General features: G+C 24.3%; 1 protein-coding gene across 2 annotated transcripts in view; it reads left to right on the forward strand.

The window, feature by feature from the left end:
* The window catches only part of LOC129606980 (uncharacterized), a 124,104-nt gene that overhangs the window by 76,283 nt on the left and 27,694 nt on the right, over nucleotides 1–20,127 (forward strand). Inside the window, exons 1-2 of one of the 2 annotated variants that reach the window (XM_055517647.1) lie at nucleotides 18,939–18,959; nucleotides 19,450–19,548. In XM_055517647.1, the coding sequence (XP_055373622.1) occupies nucleotides 19,464–19,548 (85 nt within the window). In that variant the 5' untranslated portion in view covers nucleotides 18,939–18,959; nucleotides 19,450–19,463. Of the gene's footprint in view, nucleotides 1–18,938; nucleotides 18,960–19,449; nucleotides 19,549–20,127 lie in introns of those variants that run through there. The other variant, XM_055517646.1, reaches the window with a different exon arrangement.

Consider the following 20,127-nt stretch of genomic DNA (forward strand, 5'->3'; position numbering starts at 1 on the left):
GATGCTGAGCGCGAAATGATAATGATGGACCGGCATGTGACATACTGTGAGATTGAGGCATCCTTGGGCATTAGTTCCATCAGCGTAGTATAATATTGTTGTTGAATAAAGTTCTGCTTTGAGAACAAAAACAAAATGACAGTAATATAATCAACCCAATAACTAAAATGACATTAATAGAAATATTTCAATTGGATCGCAAATGTGTTTTCTGTAAAATATCAGTATAATAAAATTAAATATAATATTCAGGTAGGCGAAATGACGTTCGTATGTTATTAAATTTAACAGAAATACAGAATAAAAAAATTGATATTTAGTATTACATAATTATTATAATTAATTAATTTATTACATAATAAACAAGAATTATTATTAATTTTAATTGAATTCAAAAAAAAAAATCGTTCGCTTTATTTTCCGATATTTGTTAATCCGTCAGCTAAAACCACTTTTGATCCATGCGACATAGTTTTTGAATCGAGAAAAACGTATTTTACAACATTTTATTTTAAAACTAAACGATGGGATTTCTTAAATTGTAAGGTTCGGTGCGATATTGATCCATATCCACTTTTTGATCCTTGGAAAATTTTCACTTTGTATGATCTGGATCAAAATGACCTGGACTTATAGATATATATCAGAAAAGCAGAAACTTATAGGTTCGTTTAGCTGCTATGCCACTCAAGAAGATTATTTTATATATTTCAATAATTCACTAATAAACTGATTGCATGTATTTGGTGGTCATATGTCCACAGCTCAGATATTATGTCGCAGAAGTTTCTATGAAATAGCTTAACAGGTTCAGATAACAGCCATAGTGATAGATAGGTGCATGAAGTTTTGCAATTATGTGCCCAATTGCAGTTCCAAAAACTTGAAATTGCACCAGGAAATTTGGTGATAAAGTACAAAATTATGCAAGCCTTAAAAAACTTCTTCAGCTAATTATTTAACTTTATTAAGTTAGTCATTTAACTATTAAACTGCCCATTATTCAAATTATTTTCTATTGCCACATTTTAAAAAAATAGAATGTAACTCACGCCGCTAATGATTATAGTGCAATTGAATATTAAGTTGGCCAAAACATTACATAAATCGCAAAAATGCGCATTATAACGGTATATCATACTTTAGGCCTAATTTCAATCTTAATTATTATTATATAATATATACACTAATCACTGAAGTTAAATACCTAAAAAAATTATGCAAAGACATTTCAACTTAACATAAAAATGGCCATGATTTTTCTTGACTCTTTGTATTTCCAAATCCCCAACGTTATTTGAATTATTATTTACATATTTATATTTCACACTCATTATTGTGTAGCAAATCATCACACCGTAGTCGTGAGGATTATATGCATGTATAGGTATTCAAATATACAATAACATATTCGCAAAATATGTTCATACTAATAAATATATTATAATAATTCAACTATGCTAATTATTTTACATTTCAAAATAATTTAAATTAATTAAAAGTGGACGTTTTTAATTAATTCCATAAAACCGCATCTGTTTACCACTAAATCGTTACCATTTAAAATTAATTACATAACGTACTTATGTAGGTACATTTATAAAGGCATATGGCCTTATAAAATAAACCATTGTATTTTAAGTAAATAAATTGCTTTTCATATCGTCCTACACATGAATGAATAATATGAACGCATGTTGTTATAAATATTTACATGCATATGAGAGTGTGTCTGTTATATAGGTTTATATATGGTACAATATATGTATCCATGTATTTGTTTAAAGTAAATTGAATAAATATGCGTGAATAAATTACAGGTGAATGGTTTTTTTTTCCATTTTCATGGTATTTAATTTTTGATTTAGTCGAAAATCTGTACAAAAATTACAAGTATTGAAAAAATTTGCTTATTATTGTTTGCGGATCATAGATTTTTTTTCGATCACATTACAATTTTGTAAAATTATTATTGTCGGTTAAATAAAACTATTATTTGTTTTTGTAGAGAAATTGTCAAAAATAAAAATTTAATAGGTAATATGATTTAAAATTTAGAAAAAAAAATTTAGTTTCTGCAATAATATTTTGTACACATTGAAATTATTAAATTTTATTTATTTGATTTTTTAATTAAAAAAAATCAATGAGACATACATGCAACAATTATTACGATTTAGATATTTGAAAATTTATTTACAGTCTAATCGTGTATCTCGCTTTTTCATCTCACTTTTTATTCACTTTCAAATCAGAATTCTTCTTTTTTTCTAAAGGATGTTTAATTTTTCTTATAAAATTACTCATATTTGCAATTGAACTATTGCATTTTTTCTGAAATTATCGACTGAACCTGTAACCTTCAAATTTTGTATATTTTTCAGAAAAAAAAAAAGAAGTACGCAATACGGAAAAATTCTTCTCACTCGAAAATTACATTATACACAAATATGTGATAGTCCCACGGCGAGTAAAATAGTGAAATACACGATAAAGACCTTAGCTATTTGACTTTTTTTTATGATTTAAGCTTTAATTTGGGTTTAATTCAAATAATTAATAATTATCAAAGCTAATTTTCGCTGGGTGCACCTCTAAATATTACTTTGTTCTGCATTTGTATGAAGAAATTTCCATTAAGTTAAATTATTAGTGTAATAAGCACATTCTTATTAATTCGCAACTATGATGTTGTATTAGTAAAATTCATAATTTAATTAGTGCAATAGGCACAATCCTATAAATACTTATATATGTTCTTGTTATTGTGTGTTTCAATAGTAGATTGTATGTAGCAATCAATGTAAACAAAACAAATACTTAGTAATCATGTGAATTACAGTATAAGCAATGTAGAGTACATTTCGTCGGCAATTTCTTCATGCCTCTGTAGCTCAGTTGGTAGAGCGTCCGCCTAGAAAGCGGTAGGTCACTGGTTCGAGGAGAAAAATTTTTTAATTAATTTTTCTGCCTTTAACTCGTTCCTTTGATTACGTCTTCCATCTGTTCTGCAGTTGCATGAAGAAATTTCCATTAAGTTACTTTGTCTTATTTTTCACGTGTTTTATTTTTATGAGGGTTTGGGAAATGTAAATCCCATTTTTTCTTATTTTGTATATAGTAATTTAGTTATTCAGCCTTATTATTGTTATATTTTTGAAAAATGCATTAATTGAAGCTATTTTATTATTAAAAGTAAATCGGCGTTTTAAATTTTGTAAAAACCCAATTAATTTTATAAAATCAAAAACGTTTATTTGATTTACGAACATTCTGTTTTAACTAACATTTTAAATTTTTTTCCACAAAGAAGCAATATTCTGCATTAATATTTACATAAAGGTCTATGACTGTTTACTGAATTTAAAATAAGTTGAACAATTTTAGATTTATAACTGCATCGATTATAATCATGTTACTTTAAACAGTAATTCTGTGTAGCTAACTTAATAAGTCAGTGTGGTACGTATGCAAAAAAATGACCAAAACTTCAAAAATTATATTATTATAATCATACTATTATGAAAATAATATACTTACATAAATTAGAATTTAATTTAAATTCTTTACAATATTTCATATATGTGCGTACTTAGCGTGTAATGTAAAATTTTAATTTATGATACTTAAATATTATAATATAAAATTATATCAACAAAAACACATCCTTTCGAAAATTAATTAGAAATAATTGAAATTTTTACAAATATATATCTACTTATACAATAATATTATGACAGCTATATTAAAATTTGTGGAAAAAAAACGACAAATTTACAAGTTTTGCTTTATAATCACCAGCGGCACTTTCTAAATTATTTCGTGCTAAAAAAAATATGTTTGAATTTGAAAATAATTATTCCGAAAATAATTAACAATTTAACTTCATAAAATAAAATGTAAAATTTAAGATAATAAATTACGATATAAATGTACATATTACGTATATAATAATATAGAAATATTATGTAAACAGATTTATATACAATAATACCATGCTATTTATTTGACTTATATTTTATAATTATTATATTATTTTATAACTATGTAGTGTAATATTATAGTATCTATATCAAATTGTTATAAAAAATTTATAATTATTGAGTTCTAGGTATGTATACAGCAACACTTTTTTGTATATTTTTTAATATAATGATGTTATTTAAAGATAAACATTTTATTTGTTTTTATCTCCTGTGGAAAATTGTAATTTCCATTTTCAACGACTCGATATTTTTTTATAAAATAATATTGAAGTAATATATAATATATCTGCTAATGTATATATATTTTCAATGTATATTATGTAAAATATGTGATATTGTAATATTAATTTTAAAAAAATACCCATAGGTCTATATTAATAACTTTCTTGGACAATATATTAATGGACAATATTCTAATTTTATATATGTATAGAATTATGTATCATATTTCTGCATTTATATATTATACACCTACAAAATTTATATATGTTTTGTATACGAAAAATAATAATTATGTAAATACATATTATTGTAAAGTTATACTTAAAATATTAATTGAAAATTATTTAATTAATTTCCTATGTCCTTGCTTATAGTAAATAAATAATTGCAGATTATACTCTTTTTCAAATATTTTCAAAAATATACTAAATAATCGGTTAAATTATATTTTATTTAGTTAATTTAATTTTAGAAAAGAATCCATTGATTCTCAATGTAAAATATTTACCCCTAAATATATGCAATTTTATTCATAGTTTTGAATAATTAATTAGAATAGCAAAATAAATCAAATAATTAACTTTTCCAAATTAATTGTAAGCTAAATTCCAAAAATTTAGGTAAAACTAAGTATACATAATATACTTAAAATATACTTAAAAAATAATATTCGTATTATTTATATATAGCTACTTCTCAGGTGTCAAAATGTACGGGTACTTCTACGGGTACGGAACAAAAAACATTAGATAGGGTTTTGCCTCTAGGGTTACAGAAAAATCTGACATTGAAACTTTTTTGACCCGAATTAGCCCTATTTTAAAGTTTTCTGAAAAAATTTTTGTATAACAAAAGCACGTTTTTCTTTTATACTTTTTATAAGTAGAAACACAAACCAACAAATAAATGATACGTTTTACGTTATTATTAGAAACACAAACCGAGAAATAAATAATATTTGAAAGTATAACGATCTCACATATTTTTGGTTTGAAAAATCGACATAATCTTAACATAAATAAATATCAGCTTTTATCAAAGACATCAGATGTTTTGTGGTATCTGCATATTAATGCTTCATTTGTTATTGTTTTGTATACTATGTTTCATCAGCAAGCTTTAAAAAAATATACATACAGAATTTATGTACGTATGTACTGAAAATTTTATTTTTATTGTTCAAAAGCGGAAAACTGTAAAATGCTAAATTCTAATACATTCATATGTACATACATATATTTGTTTCAAACCACAGTTTTGAATATTATTCAATTCATATAGAAACCTTAAAAAAAATTAGTTAGGAAGCTTACAAAAATATACATACTTATTTATGTACTTTAAATTTTTGCGAATTTTTCCTATTATAACAATATAAAACTATTATAACAATATTTTTTTGGAAATTTCTTTAAACTTTTATAATAATTTTTATCTGTTATCTATTAAAAAAATAAAACAGAAAATTTAAACAAAATAAAAAAATTTTTTAAAATAATGCAAATAAAGAAAAATGCAACAATATCTAGGCAAGTATCGATCCAATAACCTTCTAGTTATCAGACTACCACGCTACCCGTCAGGCTACGCAGTACCTTAAAGTTGCCTTTATAATTCTATATTTTATTTATATTTCGTTAACATTATATATATATATAGCTACTCCTCAGGTTTCAAAAAGTACGGGAACTTTTAGAAGGGCTAGAGACATGGGACAAAAGGCATTAGATAGAATTTTGCCTCCTAAAAAGCATTAATTCCATCTGCCCTCCCCCTTCACCCCCTCCCAAGATGCTTTGTGACTTCTTCTTACAAAATGGTACTACATCTTGTAGGGGTAAATTTTTTATTAATTTTGGTGATATAAATGTAGTATGAAAATTCATATTTGGAAGTGTATAACAAAAAGTGAACACTTTCTAAAGAAAATTGTAAAGATTTAATAAAATCTACATTGTTTTGTAATAAGTACGTACGTATTTAGTTATGTATTCGCGATCTGTTGCAAAATGTATTAGTAAGCAAAACATAAGTGTACATTAAATTTTAGGACAAAATTTTATAAGAAAATGTTATTCTATTGCATTAAATTTCTTACAAATAAGGTATTTTCAAAAAAATATTTAGAACGGAAACTCGCTGATATTGATTTGTAATGGTAAAGTTTTTTTAATTTCATTTTAAATAAAATCAAAAAAAAAATACAATTCTCAATAAAAGAAGTTTATCTGACAAATCGCATTTTATAGGGTTCGAACCTGAGACCTTTTGCATAGAAATCGTATGCCATGCGCATTACGCTATACGTTAGTATTAGTATTAACTGATTACACATTCACGCGTTTTATTCGCCTGTATTATAAAATCAAAATACATATGTATGTGCATGGATTTTAGTAGCGAATTATTTTTTGCGTATTTTACAATTTTATGCGACATAACTCACAGCGAGGTTCTGAAATAAATTACTCAAAAGATATTAGATCTCAAAAAACTAATTATTTGCTTAATTATGTACTTTTTCGTAATTAGTTTTAAGAGCTTCTCTTATTTTAAGTTTAATCTTATAAAATATTAGGAAAAAAAACATATCTATATGTATATTACGGGTGTGTTTTTTAAGAAAAATAAGTAAACTTAAAATATTTCATACACAGAATGGGACACAATTTCAAAACTACACGCATAATACTTGCAAGGCTTGCAATGCAAGCACACACGACTAGTTCATAATAAACAGAAATAAACTTTACAAAAAAACCATTTACAATTAAAGGGGATCAGAAAAAGTTTTAATGACAATAATTTATTTATTTAAGCAAATTAAACTAAGTTACATAAAGTTAGTTAAATTTTGTTTCATATTTTAAAAATGTTGCTTAAAATTTTTACAAATCAACAACACCATAATTTTTAAAAGAAAATGAAACACTTTATTTTGGTTATATTTGTTATGTTTAAACGAAATTGAGGAAAATTTTAAATTCATAACCTTCAACAAAATTTTCCATATAATATCATGAATTCTAATATATATAATAAGAATAATAATGATAATAATATGAAAACAATCAAAGTTTTATTGAAAATTTTCGCTGAAAGTGTTAAAAACTTCTTAAAATTAGTACAAAATAAAAATCTATTTAAAATATGAATATATTCAGTGTTAAGTTCATACATACATAATATATCCATAACATACATAGAATCATAATATTTATATACAGTAAAATTTTATATGATAATTTGTTATAGATATTATATTCCTTTAACTAAAAATATTTCATAAATAATTAGAGGAATGTTAACAAATTACACAAAAAAATTATAATAATAATAATTTCTACTGAAAAATAAACTTTGCCATAAGGAAAGTTAAAACTTTTTGTGGAATTACCAAATTATTTTTTAAAAAGAAACTTTGAATTGCAAATTTTTTCGGTGAACCGCTTTTTTATAAAATTTAAAAAGAGCGAAAATTAATAAAAATTTAGAAAATACAATAAAATTGAAAAAAAAAGAAAACTGAAAATAATAATGAAAAGAAAAACAATAAAGAGCAAAGAAAAAAAAAATTGCATATTCATCGAAAATTTTTTTACATTGTGATTTTAGCATTATGCTTTAAAGTGTTCAAAAATTTTCAAGGCAATTAAATTCTGTGAAAATAAAAAATTTTAAAATCATTAAAATTATTAAGGAATAATAATTAATTAGCTACATAGCTGTAGCTATATCAAACTTCTAAAAAATTCATTTTGAGAGAAAAAATTCCATAAAATTTTCCCAGTTTTTTGTAATCAAAATATTAAAAATAATCAGAAGAATACAATAACTATAATGAATCATTAATAACAATTTAATTTCAAATGAAAATTTAAAAATTAACGATATAGAAATTAGAAATAGCTATGTAAAGAAAAATTTAAAGTTCATAAAGTAACAGGACCTGCTATGATCCATACTACAATCCAATTTCAATTTTCAAAGGTTGAAAAACTTGGTAATTATAATTATTAAAAAACTTTTTAATATAAGTTTTCTGCTGATCTAAATTTCATGGAGTAAAAGCTTTTGAAGTTTAGCTACTTATTACGACTTGAGCTAAACTCTCTTAAACTCTGACTCTTTCTAATCAATCATTATTAGGATTAATAAAATTAAATTTATGGTTTTTTAGTTCTTCTAACATTCATCTAAAAATAGTGAAGCCCCTCGAATTATGCAATTCCGAAAATACAAAAAATAAAGAAATCCAATGAGCTTCATAAAATAATAAAATTTATAATAACAGTAATACTAACGATAATAATAATAATAATAAATTGTACAATATAAAATAATTAAAACCTTGGTCAACTTTTTGGTGAAAAAAGAAAAAAATAGGCGATATAAATTTTGTAAAACTTAAAATCAAATTAAAACACGAAAAAAATATTTTTTTAACTTTCAACAGAAATTATCCTTTAAAAGGCGGGTTTTTATTTACAAATTAATGAAAGATCTCCAATTCCCTATGTATATACAATGAAAAAAAAAAAGCAATTTATACTAAAACACAAAATTTTACTAATTGTAAATTTAAAAACTTTTTTATTCAGTTTTGTAATGAGCATTCCCCTAAGAAATACTTCTCTATATTATTTTATAATATGAAGAAGCATATGATGTATATGTATATGTGTAAGTCTAAATTTATATTATATTGACTTGTGTTTTATTTGAATGTATACATTACTTTACGAAAACTGTGATTTAATTTTCTTATTTTCGTATTTAACAAGTATTTATCAAGTTCTTGATGCTGATGATGATGATGATGATGATGATAATTATGATAATGATGATGATAACAATGACTATATTTATATGAACGCGAAGATTGAATCGAAAGAATAAAGATAGTCATTTTTAAATTTCCTACTCTGTCTCTTTTTGCTCTCTCTTTCTCTCCAACTTTCTCTGCCTCTATCTCCTCCTCTCGTATAGATTTGCAAGTTTTATACTTCTATAATTTTAAGATTACATTTTACTTTCTTAAGAAATAAAAAACAAAAAAAAAATTATTTTTCCTTTATAAAAGGACGATAAAAACACAAAGTAAAAACGAGGATGGATATAGAAACAAATCAAAAACTTAATTAAATTAAAATCAACATTTATTCAAAAAATGTAACACTGTATATGTATATAAACACATGTTTATTAACATATAAATGGGATAGAAAGACTTACATACAATTATATAAAATTATAGACTACAATATTTTCTTTATATACATATACACATAACTACATAATATTATTTTCTATATTCTTAAATAAAATTCAACTATATAAATATATTTCACAATGCTTAAATTTAAGTAAGTAAGCAGATTTATATATTATGTAATATAAAAGGTTTTTATACAAACACAAATCCGTAAATAATATTAACGCTACAAATAAAATAAAAATACAAGTAAAATAAAAAGCTTCAAGGAAATTTTTCAAGCTAAATGTTAAAATGTTTATAAACATTTACGGTTTTAAAGATAATAGCCTCAAACTACTTCATAATTAATGATAAAATTTTGCAATTCTGAAAACAAAGATAATATTTTGTAATATAAATTTTTTTAACACATTTATTTATTTATTTATAATTGTCTGCTGCATTATAATAGACATATTATAAATATGTTGCGAACTTAAAAATAATATTGCGGGTTAAAACTTTAAAACTAAAACTTTTGGTTAACAAGTGTCCATTATTAAGATCTGAAACTTTACAACAAAAAATACTGAACTGATATCTTCCTTAAAATATTCAAGGTCTAAGAAATCTCATCCAAGAATTTTTATAATATTTAAAATTATTATAATCTTACAAAACATTGCGGTTCTCGGTCAAATTAATTTACACATAATTGATAGAAGAAAAAAAAGTATAAAAATATTATATTAATTGTCTGTATCAAAATCTATCAGAGAGCAAAATTCACTTATTAGGTTTGCGGTTTTCGTTTTAAGTTTTTGCTAAAAAACTAGATACTTGGCCTTAAATATTTTTCCTTTCTTATAACATGTTAGCAGAATTTGAATATCATGAGCATTCTTTGATATTTAACTGTGATTGATAATTCTTTGATTAATTATTAAGTCTAATAATGAATAAATGTATAGCCCTACAATCTTAAACTTTGTAATTTAGAAATGACTACTTTCAAAAAATTATCAAAAATAAGAATTTTGTGTATAGAAAACTTTTATTAATTTTGTGGAAATATTCAAACATTTTAATTGATTACATTACGTACTTTGCAATCTAGTTAACTAGATTTTCATAGAGTACCAAATTAAACTTGCAATATCTTGCATTCCATTGAAATGCTTTCACAAATTTATTATCAACTATTCTAGTTTTACACAACACCTTAACTCTATATACATTAATATTATCTTGTATATCTTTTACCTTTTATAAATATTACGATTCATATTCTTGTTAATATCTTCAAGAATACTTTCAAATTAAAAATTGATTTCTCTAAGGTATTAATTTTGATTCTTACAAAATGAAATGAAAACTTTATTTTGTGGAAATGTCAGCATAATTATAACTAAAGTGGTTAAATAAATAGCAATTATATTTGTTAACATTGAAATAACTTAATAATTTAAAAAGATATTCAAGCAAAAAATAAAAAGTTAAAATAAATATTGATGTTAAATGATTAATGTTTAACCTTGATTAAAGATAAAAACTAATAGTTATGCATGTTGCAGGGAAATTTTCAAAAACTATAAATATTTTGTATATATACTATATTGTACGTAATATAATTGATTGCAGGTATTACGTCATTTAGTAGTATCGCAGTAGTAATTCAATAAAAAGTAATGCACTGAACCTATGCATATTTATAAATTCCAATTATTGCGATTTCATAACAAAACGTTGAGTTCTTCATCAACGTTTACGAAAATATTATGCATAAAATGCTATAAATATTTTAATTAACTTGCATTTTCAATTTATTTTTAAATAAGGGATCCCATTAAATTGGAATAATATTGCACTTCTAAGAAATTTTAATATTTAAAGAAATGTAGCCAGTGAAATGCTTAATTGAGTGGTCACAACTGATCTCCCTATATAGAAACTTACAACTTTCATTCAAAGCCTACAATTTTTGCGATTTTAGTTGAGAGGATGGAAACACTGATAATAAAATTTATTTTTTTTTTGGTTTCTTACGGATAATTTTGATTTTCCTATAAAAATTTCAAATAAACTCGCCTTTATTTAAGAAAATTAATTACATTTTTAAAAAAAATCTAGGTCATAAACAATATCAACTATAATTCATTCTCATAATTTGAATCAATTGATTTAATCTTGTATATTTTCGTTGAATATAATATGCATATAGTGTTAAAGTGTTGGTTGACTTTAATTAAATGTTAAAACATATTAGAAATTCTACCGAAAAAGAAAATGATATTGTGATGCAAATTTAATATTCAGAAAAACTAAATGTCCGTTCCTTCTAAAATATAAAAAAAAAAATGCAAAAAAGGGAAATAATTTCAAATTTATTCCTTTCATATTTTATATTAGATTTAAATAATCTTTTCTTAAAGTTTTCTCAAGTGGAAATGATTTGAGTGTAAAATTTTTTACTTGGTGAAAAGATCTTCAACTTTTTTTTTCCAAGCTTTTTTCTCTCTTTTTTTTTCTTATTGTCGTTCACTCTCATTTATAGTGTACAAGAAGAGGAAATAGAAAAAGAAGAGAAGAAAAAGAAGAAATCAAAATAAGAAAAATGCGAAAATTAAAATTCCAAATTTAATTATGTGCTAGTCCTTGCTGCCTTCTGTCAGATGCGTTTTAGGTCCCGATAACTGCATTAATTCACTTTTTTTTTTTTCTTTTGCGTTTAAAATGAAATTGAAAATTTCCCAGTAAAAAGAAAATGTGAAAATGGACATTACTATCAAAACACAAGAAGAAAAATCCATAAAGAAAATATAATATTATTTTTTCCTTTTTTTATTTTCTTAAAAAATGGGAACCTAATACTTTTGAACTTTAAAAACTTAATTTTTTGTCCTTTTTATTTTTCTCCGTTTTTTTTTGTTGTTGCAAGGAATATTTAAAATTATTTAGTGGTTTTTTTTTTTCTTATTATTATTGAAAAGTTTACTCACGAGAGAATATAAACTTTGTCCTTTTCGATTACAAAACTTTTCTTTAGCTCATATTTCATAATATTTGAAGAAAAATGGAAGGACTTTGAAAGAAAACTTTTATAAATTAATTTATTAATTTATAATATAAAAGAAAACTAAATTGCATAAATTATTTATAAAGTAAATATAGAAAAAGATTTATTACAATTTTTTTTTTGAGTGTTGTATGGAGTTTTCAATAAAACACTTTAATTTTATTGATATTCTTTAAGAACTCAAGTTTTCATTATTAAATTTTAAATGAATCGTAAACGAAAGGTCCAAGTAGTTTTTGGTCATAAATCAAAATACGTTATAATAATAATTCTGAATTGAATTAAAGAATTTTTGATAAGAGTAATGAAATAAGTTTGTTTTGCATTAGAAAATTTCACATTTTAAGTTTTACCGTCGAATTTACATATATAAATTTGCATAACTTTAGGAGATTGTTTTTAAAATATTTTCACAAAGTTCTAAAAATTAACTGTTCTCAAAGGGCTTTATAGATCCATTGTGAAGTGCAAACGTGAAAAAATTTTCGAAAGGAATGGCTATCTCAATTTTTATAGTAAATTGGAGTAAAAATACTTTAGCAATATTACATATTTTATTTGTATGTAAGAAAACAATAACCATAAGAATTTATGAATTTTAGCAAAATTGCTAAAAAATTAAGTAAAATTATTTGAAGTTTATTCCAAATTAAATTCCATCTGTTTGAGAACAAAACAAGTAAAAACGTTTCAGTTGGTTTGAACCGATTGAATTATACCCTGCACCTTTCATTGTTGTATAGCAATTACCCAAACCTGTGAAACCATTCTATAGAAACTTCACGGATATGTCTGACCTATAACTGAACACACAACTACCAAGTTTCATGAATCTGACTTTATTTTTTTTCCAAATATTTAAAATTAGCTTTTGGAGTTGTATGACAGGTACCCTGCCAAGCAATTCCACTAAAACTTCGCTAATATATCTGATCTATAATTGGACACACAACTGCCAAGTTTTATGAATCTAACTTTATTAGTTTTCCAAATATTTAAAATAAGCTTTTGGACTTGTATGGGAGCCACTCGAACCTGTCAAGCAATTTCACCAAAACTTCAGAAATATCTTTGACCTATAATTGGACACACAACTGCCAAGTTTTATGAATCTGGCTTTATTATTTTTCCAAATATTTAAAATTAGCTTTTGGAGTTGTATGGCAGGTACCCGAACCTGCCAAGCAATTCCACTAAAACTTCGCAAATATATCTGATCTAGAATTGGACACACAACTGCCAAGTTTCATGAATTTGACTTTATTATTTTTCCAAATATTTAAAATTAGCTTTTGGAGTTGTATGGCAGGTACCCGAACCTGTCAAGCAATTCCACTAAAACTGCACAGGTATATCTGATCTATAATTGGACACACAACTGCCAAGTTTCATGAATCTAACTTCGTTATTTTTCCAAATATTTAAAATAAGCTTTTGGACTTGTATGGGAGCCACTCGAACCTGTCAAGCAATTTCACCAAAACTTCAGAAATATCTTTGACCTATAATTGGACACACGACTGCCAAGTTTCATGAATCTGACTTTATTATTTTGCCGATTATAAAAAATTTGCTTTTGGAGTTGTATGGCAGCCACCCGAACCGGTGCAGCTATCTCATTAGAATTTTTAGAGCATATGTAGAATATAATTGGACACATGTATACAAAATTTTATATTTGTACCTTTATTAGTTTTTGAAATAATTAAAATAAACTCTTTGAGTTGTATGGCAGCTACCCGAACCCGTTGTCCGAATTGGTCCAATAACAATAGGGTTCGTCCTTGGCACAAAAGAAGCAACTTGTGAAAGTTTGGTGTCGATTGCATTATTCGTTTTTGAGTTATCGTGCGATCGGACGGACGGACGGACGGACGGACATGTCTAAATCAACGCAGAATTTTACGCTGAACAAGAATATATATATATGTCCATACCGCAGGTGACTCCTTCAAGTAGTTACAAACTCCATACCAAAGTTAATATACCCTTCACGAAGTGCAGGGTATAATAATATAAAAATAGAATTTTAAATATTTTCATCACATTATACCAACACTACTAATATTGTAAATTTTTTTTAATGCTCACACCAGAAAATCATAATCAAATATTAATAAAGCCTTATACGATAAACTTAAAAAGTAAATTAAAGTTTGAGAACGAATACAGAAATTCTTTTGCGCTAACGCATATTATCTATGAATATAAAAATTTCCAAAATGGTTTTATGTAAAATGAGAATCATTTAAATTTTTTTTTTTTTGTTTGTCTTTTTCACATTATCGATAACAAAAAATCAATATATGAAAATTGAAATATTAATGGAGAGGAAAAATTACAGTACATTATTATTATAAGCAGACATATCAGAACAGAACAAAGAATACATTTTACAAAAAAATTCTATGGATTTAAAAAAAATAATCACAGATAGAATTCAATTTTAGAGAGTATTAAAGTTCAAATGTTATAGAACGTTGTAAAATAAAATGACTATATGAAATTTAAAATAACAAAATACTATATTCTGAGATCAAAGAATTGCGATGTAACGCATAATCGTGAAAATCTAAAAACTGAATAATTTTGTAAAAGATAAAGTTCATGTAGCTATATACTCGTATATGGTTCAACAATTTGACTAATCAGTTTCAAAATACGTTTTTCTTTTCATTTTGTAAAGAAAATAACACAATTACGAGGATAATAAATTATATTTTGCCTGAATGAACAATAACACAATGCATTTTGCCTGTAATTAATTTTTTCTTTTCTATTTCACTTGATTGAAACAAGGAAAGTAACACTTGATAGAGTTAATAATTGAAGAATTATTGTATAAATTCGAATATGTTTAATTATATCAAGAGAGTTTTATCAAAAGTAACTTCTATATCTTATCAGAATTATCAAAAAATCCGCGGAATTCAGAAACAGAGATCAAAATTCATCTGTTTTTCATATTTGAATATATGACACTGAACAATAGTTTCGACTGCATAAATTTTATAGAAACAGCTATAAAAAGAATTTGCTTGTATAAGGCGAACCACATCCTTTGAATGATCTCACTTTTTTATAGCCCGCCGCTAAGAGTTTTCATTCAGGAATTCCTCTTCAATCAGAACACTAAATTCATTTTTAATTATAATAATAGACAATAATTTCTCACACAGAATGTTTCATATCTTATTTCATCTGATAAGAATAAGATCTAGATTTCTATAAGATCGAAAGGAAATTGAAAATTTTTATTTTAAATTTTATTCTATAAGTAATGTGGTTTTAAAATTAAAGAATTGGAAACCTTTATTATAAAAATATTTTTGAAGTAAATTGTTATGAATTGAAAACGACACTGAGTTTTATGCTAAGGTATTTGTAGACTGATAAAAAATGTCAGAATTTCGAATTAATTTCTCTAAAATAAACATTATTTTGACATGATATTTCTAGAATTTTTTGATTTACGACTTCTTATTAGTCGCATGGTGTTATTAAAACGTTTTTAAAATTACTTAAACACTCATGCTATTATAAACTTATGCAATGTAACTTAATAATTGTAACAATAGAATAATTATAATTGAAAAAAATTAATTTAGCAGGAATTTTTTTTTAAAAATTACAAGAAAGTTAAGGAAATTCGCTACCTTACTGATAATGTGAGTGAGCAACTTCATTTGTGTTTTTATTATGATGCAAGTAAAATACATGTATTTCTTCTAAAAATGACGTCTGTAATGAATTGCAAATTTTGAAATGCGAATGAAAATGTGGGTTACCAATCCATGCTCATGCTTTATTTTCATTTTTAAAATGAAAAGAAATGCGGCAGAAAATATTCTAACCTTAATTTTTTTTATTAGTCGCATTCCTATTATAAAAATCCTTAGTAAAAATGGAACCAATTTTTAAAAATTAAAAACAAAAAAAAATAAATATTTTTTAAAAAATGTAGCATTTGTTTTTTTTTTTTTTTAATATGGAAATAGGATATTTTTACCATCATAACCAATTTCCACCATAACCTTTATTTATTTATTTAAAAAAAAAGAAAGAAAATAAGGATAAGAAAAATAAAAAAAAATAAAAATGTTCATGTTTTTCAAATTCTGTTAACGAATGGTAATAACAAATGTCAACAAAACGAATTTTCAACAAGACTGGAAAATTATTTATAGGCCAATTGGGAAAGATAAATTTTTCCTTTTTTTTAATTTGTTTTTTTTTTATTATTATTTTACTTATTTCTATTTTTTTCTCTTATTTTTTTTTGTATTCTACCTCTAAAAACAAATCTAAAAAATGAACAAAAAAAAAATTAAAACTGAAAATGAAAATTGCAAAATAAAGACAACAAACATACACACTTACACATTGAATATTATGTAGGGTTCTATTTTATATGCAGCGCAGTAGAAAATTAAGTAAAAATTCAAAAAAAATAAGAAAAAATTCAGGAACAATTGTGGCATGGTTTTATGGTAGCACAACGGCATAGCGAATTAATAATTGTTAAAACATAGATGGGTTTAAAATAGCGAAAAATATTATTTTGTATTTTTTCTTATATAATAATATTATGCATATACAATATGAAAGCAAATAGACAAACAAACAAATAGTAAAGTACACAAAAATAAAATGTATAAAAAAAAAACTTATATAAAAATTATTTTCACAGTGTTGATGACGTTCGTTCGTTTACTTGGCTCTACATATGCGATACACAAATTAATACTTTCTGTCTAATTTCTATTAAAGCATCATAAGAAAAAAATTTGATGCGGTCAACACATAAGAAGATTGAAAATGCTATGAAAGCTATGAATGTCTTATAAACGTCATAAGGAGAGGAAATTATTTTTTTACAAGAGGTTCATTTCCTTGAATACAATTTCCTTAAAATTTCAATAAATGCCATTACTTAATTCCTAAAATGTAAAAAATGTGAAAGCGGCTTCTAGAGAAAACTCCATTTAATCTAGACTGACATCGTCATTGAAGTTAGGTGACTTGTTGTACATTGTCACATAGAGTTTACATATGAAATTTAAGAAAATCTTTTAATTTTTTCCTCAAAAATAATCAAAATAATGAAATCGGACCATAATAAAAGTCAAGTTCTTGAAGGATGACAAATCTCGAAAGCTGATAAAACTGTGTTATCCCGTAAGTAAACATAGATATAAATTTTCGTGAAAATTCATTCATCCAAACTTTAGATACAGAAACGAAATGGCAGATTAACAGGCAGATAACTTTCTTAATATATTTTATATATGTTTTCGCACCATAGAGAATTGCATTTGTATTAAAAATTCGATATACAAAACTTGATACCATCACGTAACTTCCCTTATTGTATGCAATAAGGTCGGTAATAATATATGGGAAGAAAAATAATATTGGTATGACCTTCTGGTTAGTATAAATAAAAATAAGCATCATACTCTAACGTAATAAAAAAAAAAATCAAAAACTGGGAGAAAATTTTACATATGAAAAAATGAAACACACAAATATATAAATGAAAAATAATACGAAGTATGTTTTCTCCTTTTTACATTTTTTTTATTTTGTCTTAAATTTTATTTTCTAATTTTAATTTCAATGCTCCTAAAAATGTTTTTTTGCTTTTGTAATAATTTCCGAGATGCAGTAAATTGTTTAAAATGTGCAATAGAAAAGTAAAAAATTCTAATGAGATCAATATATGAACCACACTGCACGGTATTTTTTCTAAATTATATTTCAAACTCTAATATATCCAGTTCTTAAAAGAGTCTTCATTCAGAGGATTAAATTTTCAAAAAAATGCTTGCACAAAGTAAAAAGACAGTATTGCTGCTTCTGATTTACTTACAAAGCCTGTTGTCAAAATTTACTTTTAAAATTTTTACTAAATCTACAAATAACTTAATAAATATTAAAGGTTTGGTTGCTGATCAGAAATCATTTTAAAATAGAATTCTAACGGAATCTAAATCTTGAAGCAATATAACTAATAAAATTTATTTAATAATTTATTAGTAATTTATATATCAGGGCGTTATGTTTTGCCTCGAGAATATTTTAATTAAATTATTATTAACTTTTATATTATTCACACAAGTCTTTCAAGATTGTTGCGCGTCTAACGTAAGTTTTATATTTTTAATTTTTATTCAAAATAAATTTTATTGCACAACATACTTAGTATGTTATCAATATTTTTATTACATTTGGCAGATGTATGTGAAAATCAGTAAGCCTTAAGTTTAATAATTTCTTATCAGTTTTTGCTATAAACTGGTCACATACACTTACTACATTTTCTGTCGTTGTGATTTTTTAATATTTAGCTACGTACTTAAATTGACATTATCAAACTAGATAATTATACGATTTGTTGTCAAAACGGAGATTCTTATTTCGAAATAAAAAAAAATTTTAACAATATTATTCTTATTAATCAATTCTACATATATAAGTAATAAAATTTATAAAACAAATTTTTTTTGAATTTTGCATCAAAATTTATAGTTTTACCGGTAACTTCTTAAATTAATGGGAATTAGTAAAAATAATTATTACTCATTTGTTCTAAATTGTAAATAAATTTTACTAAAAAATTAATAATTCTTAAAAACTTGAACTGAGAATCAATTGATGAAAAATAATGTAATTTAAATTTATTGAATTTACCGACCAACAATTTTAACAATAATGTCGATATTTGATTAATAATCTTAATTGTATTCAGTCAAAAATTGAATATTCTCAATGTATATTTTGCAACACGGATTTGATTCAAGAAAATTACCTCGAAATCAAATAACTTTTGACATTAAATTAAATAATTCACCTCTTCAATTTATATGGGTCGTTTATTTTTAAAACACAAAAATTTTGTATAAAAGCATTCCAATACTCACTAAATAAAATAACAAATCTAACATATTTTCATTTTTAATTTTCAGCTATTCCGACAACCATGACCAGAAAAAGAAAATTCTTTTACGAATGGTTTAACTTGTTGGCTTTAACATGGATTGTGATTTCTGACATTTGTCTTAACGGTAAGTAATCCTTAGTAATCAAGATTTTTTCTTAGAAGCCCATAAATACAGCAATAGTGACAAAATATTTTTTATATTACTTTTTAATCGGAGTTTATTGCTCGACCTACGCATGTAATAGAGAGCCATAATTGCAAGAAAAATGATTATTTATAATAATTGAGGATGAGAATAACAGGCAAAAAGACAGGTATACAGACAGACCGACAAAAATTACTCTAAAAATATATTATTTACGGCTCCGTACCAAGGAGAAGTGCATTTCGATCGAAAACTAGACATGTAAAATTTGGTGGAATGCTTCACCTCCCTTGTTGTATACAATGTGGTCGGTAATCATTGAAGTTGCCTTCAAGTTCTTCTTAAAATTTTAAATTAAAAATTTTTCTCCGTAATTCAGTGACTTCCAATTAGAATTATGGGAGCGATCTGAGTTTGGTAGCCTTATAAATATATAGGCATGTATGTATATGGCATCAACAAAAACTAAACGGCTTTATATATAATAAAATTGACAGACATATATAATAAAATTGACTAAAAAATTATTCAATATTTAAGTAAAATTATTGGATTTAT

Source organism: Condylostylus longicornis, unplaced genomic scaffold (assembly GCF_029603195.1).
Source record: "Condylostylus longicornis isolate FDR11 unplaced genomic scaffold, ASM2960319v2 ptg000023l, whole genome shotgun sequence".
Taxonomy (NCBI): Eukaryota; Metazoa; Arthropoda; class Insecta; order Diptera; family Dolichopodidae; genus Condylostylus; species Condylostylus longicornis.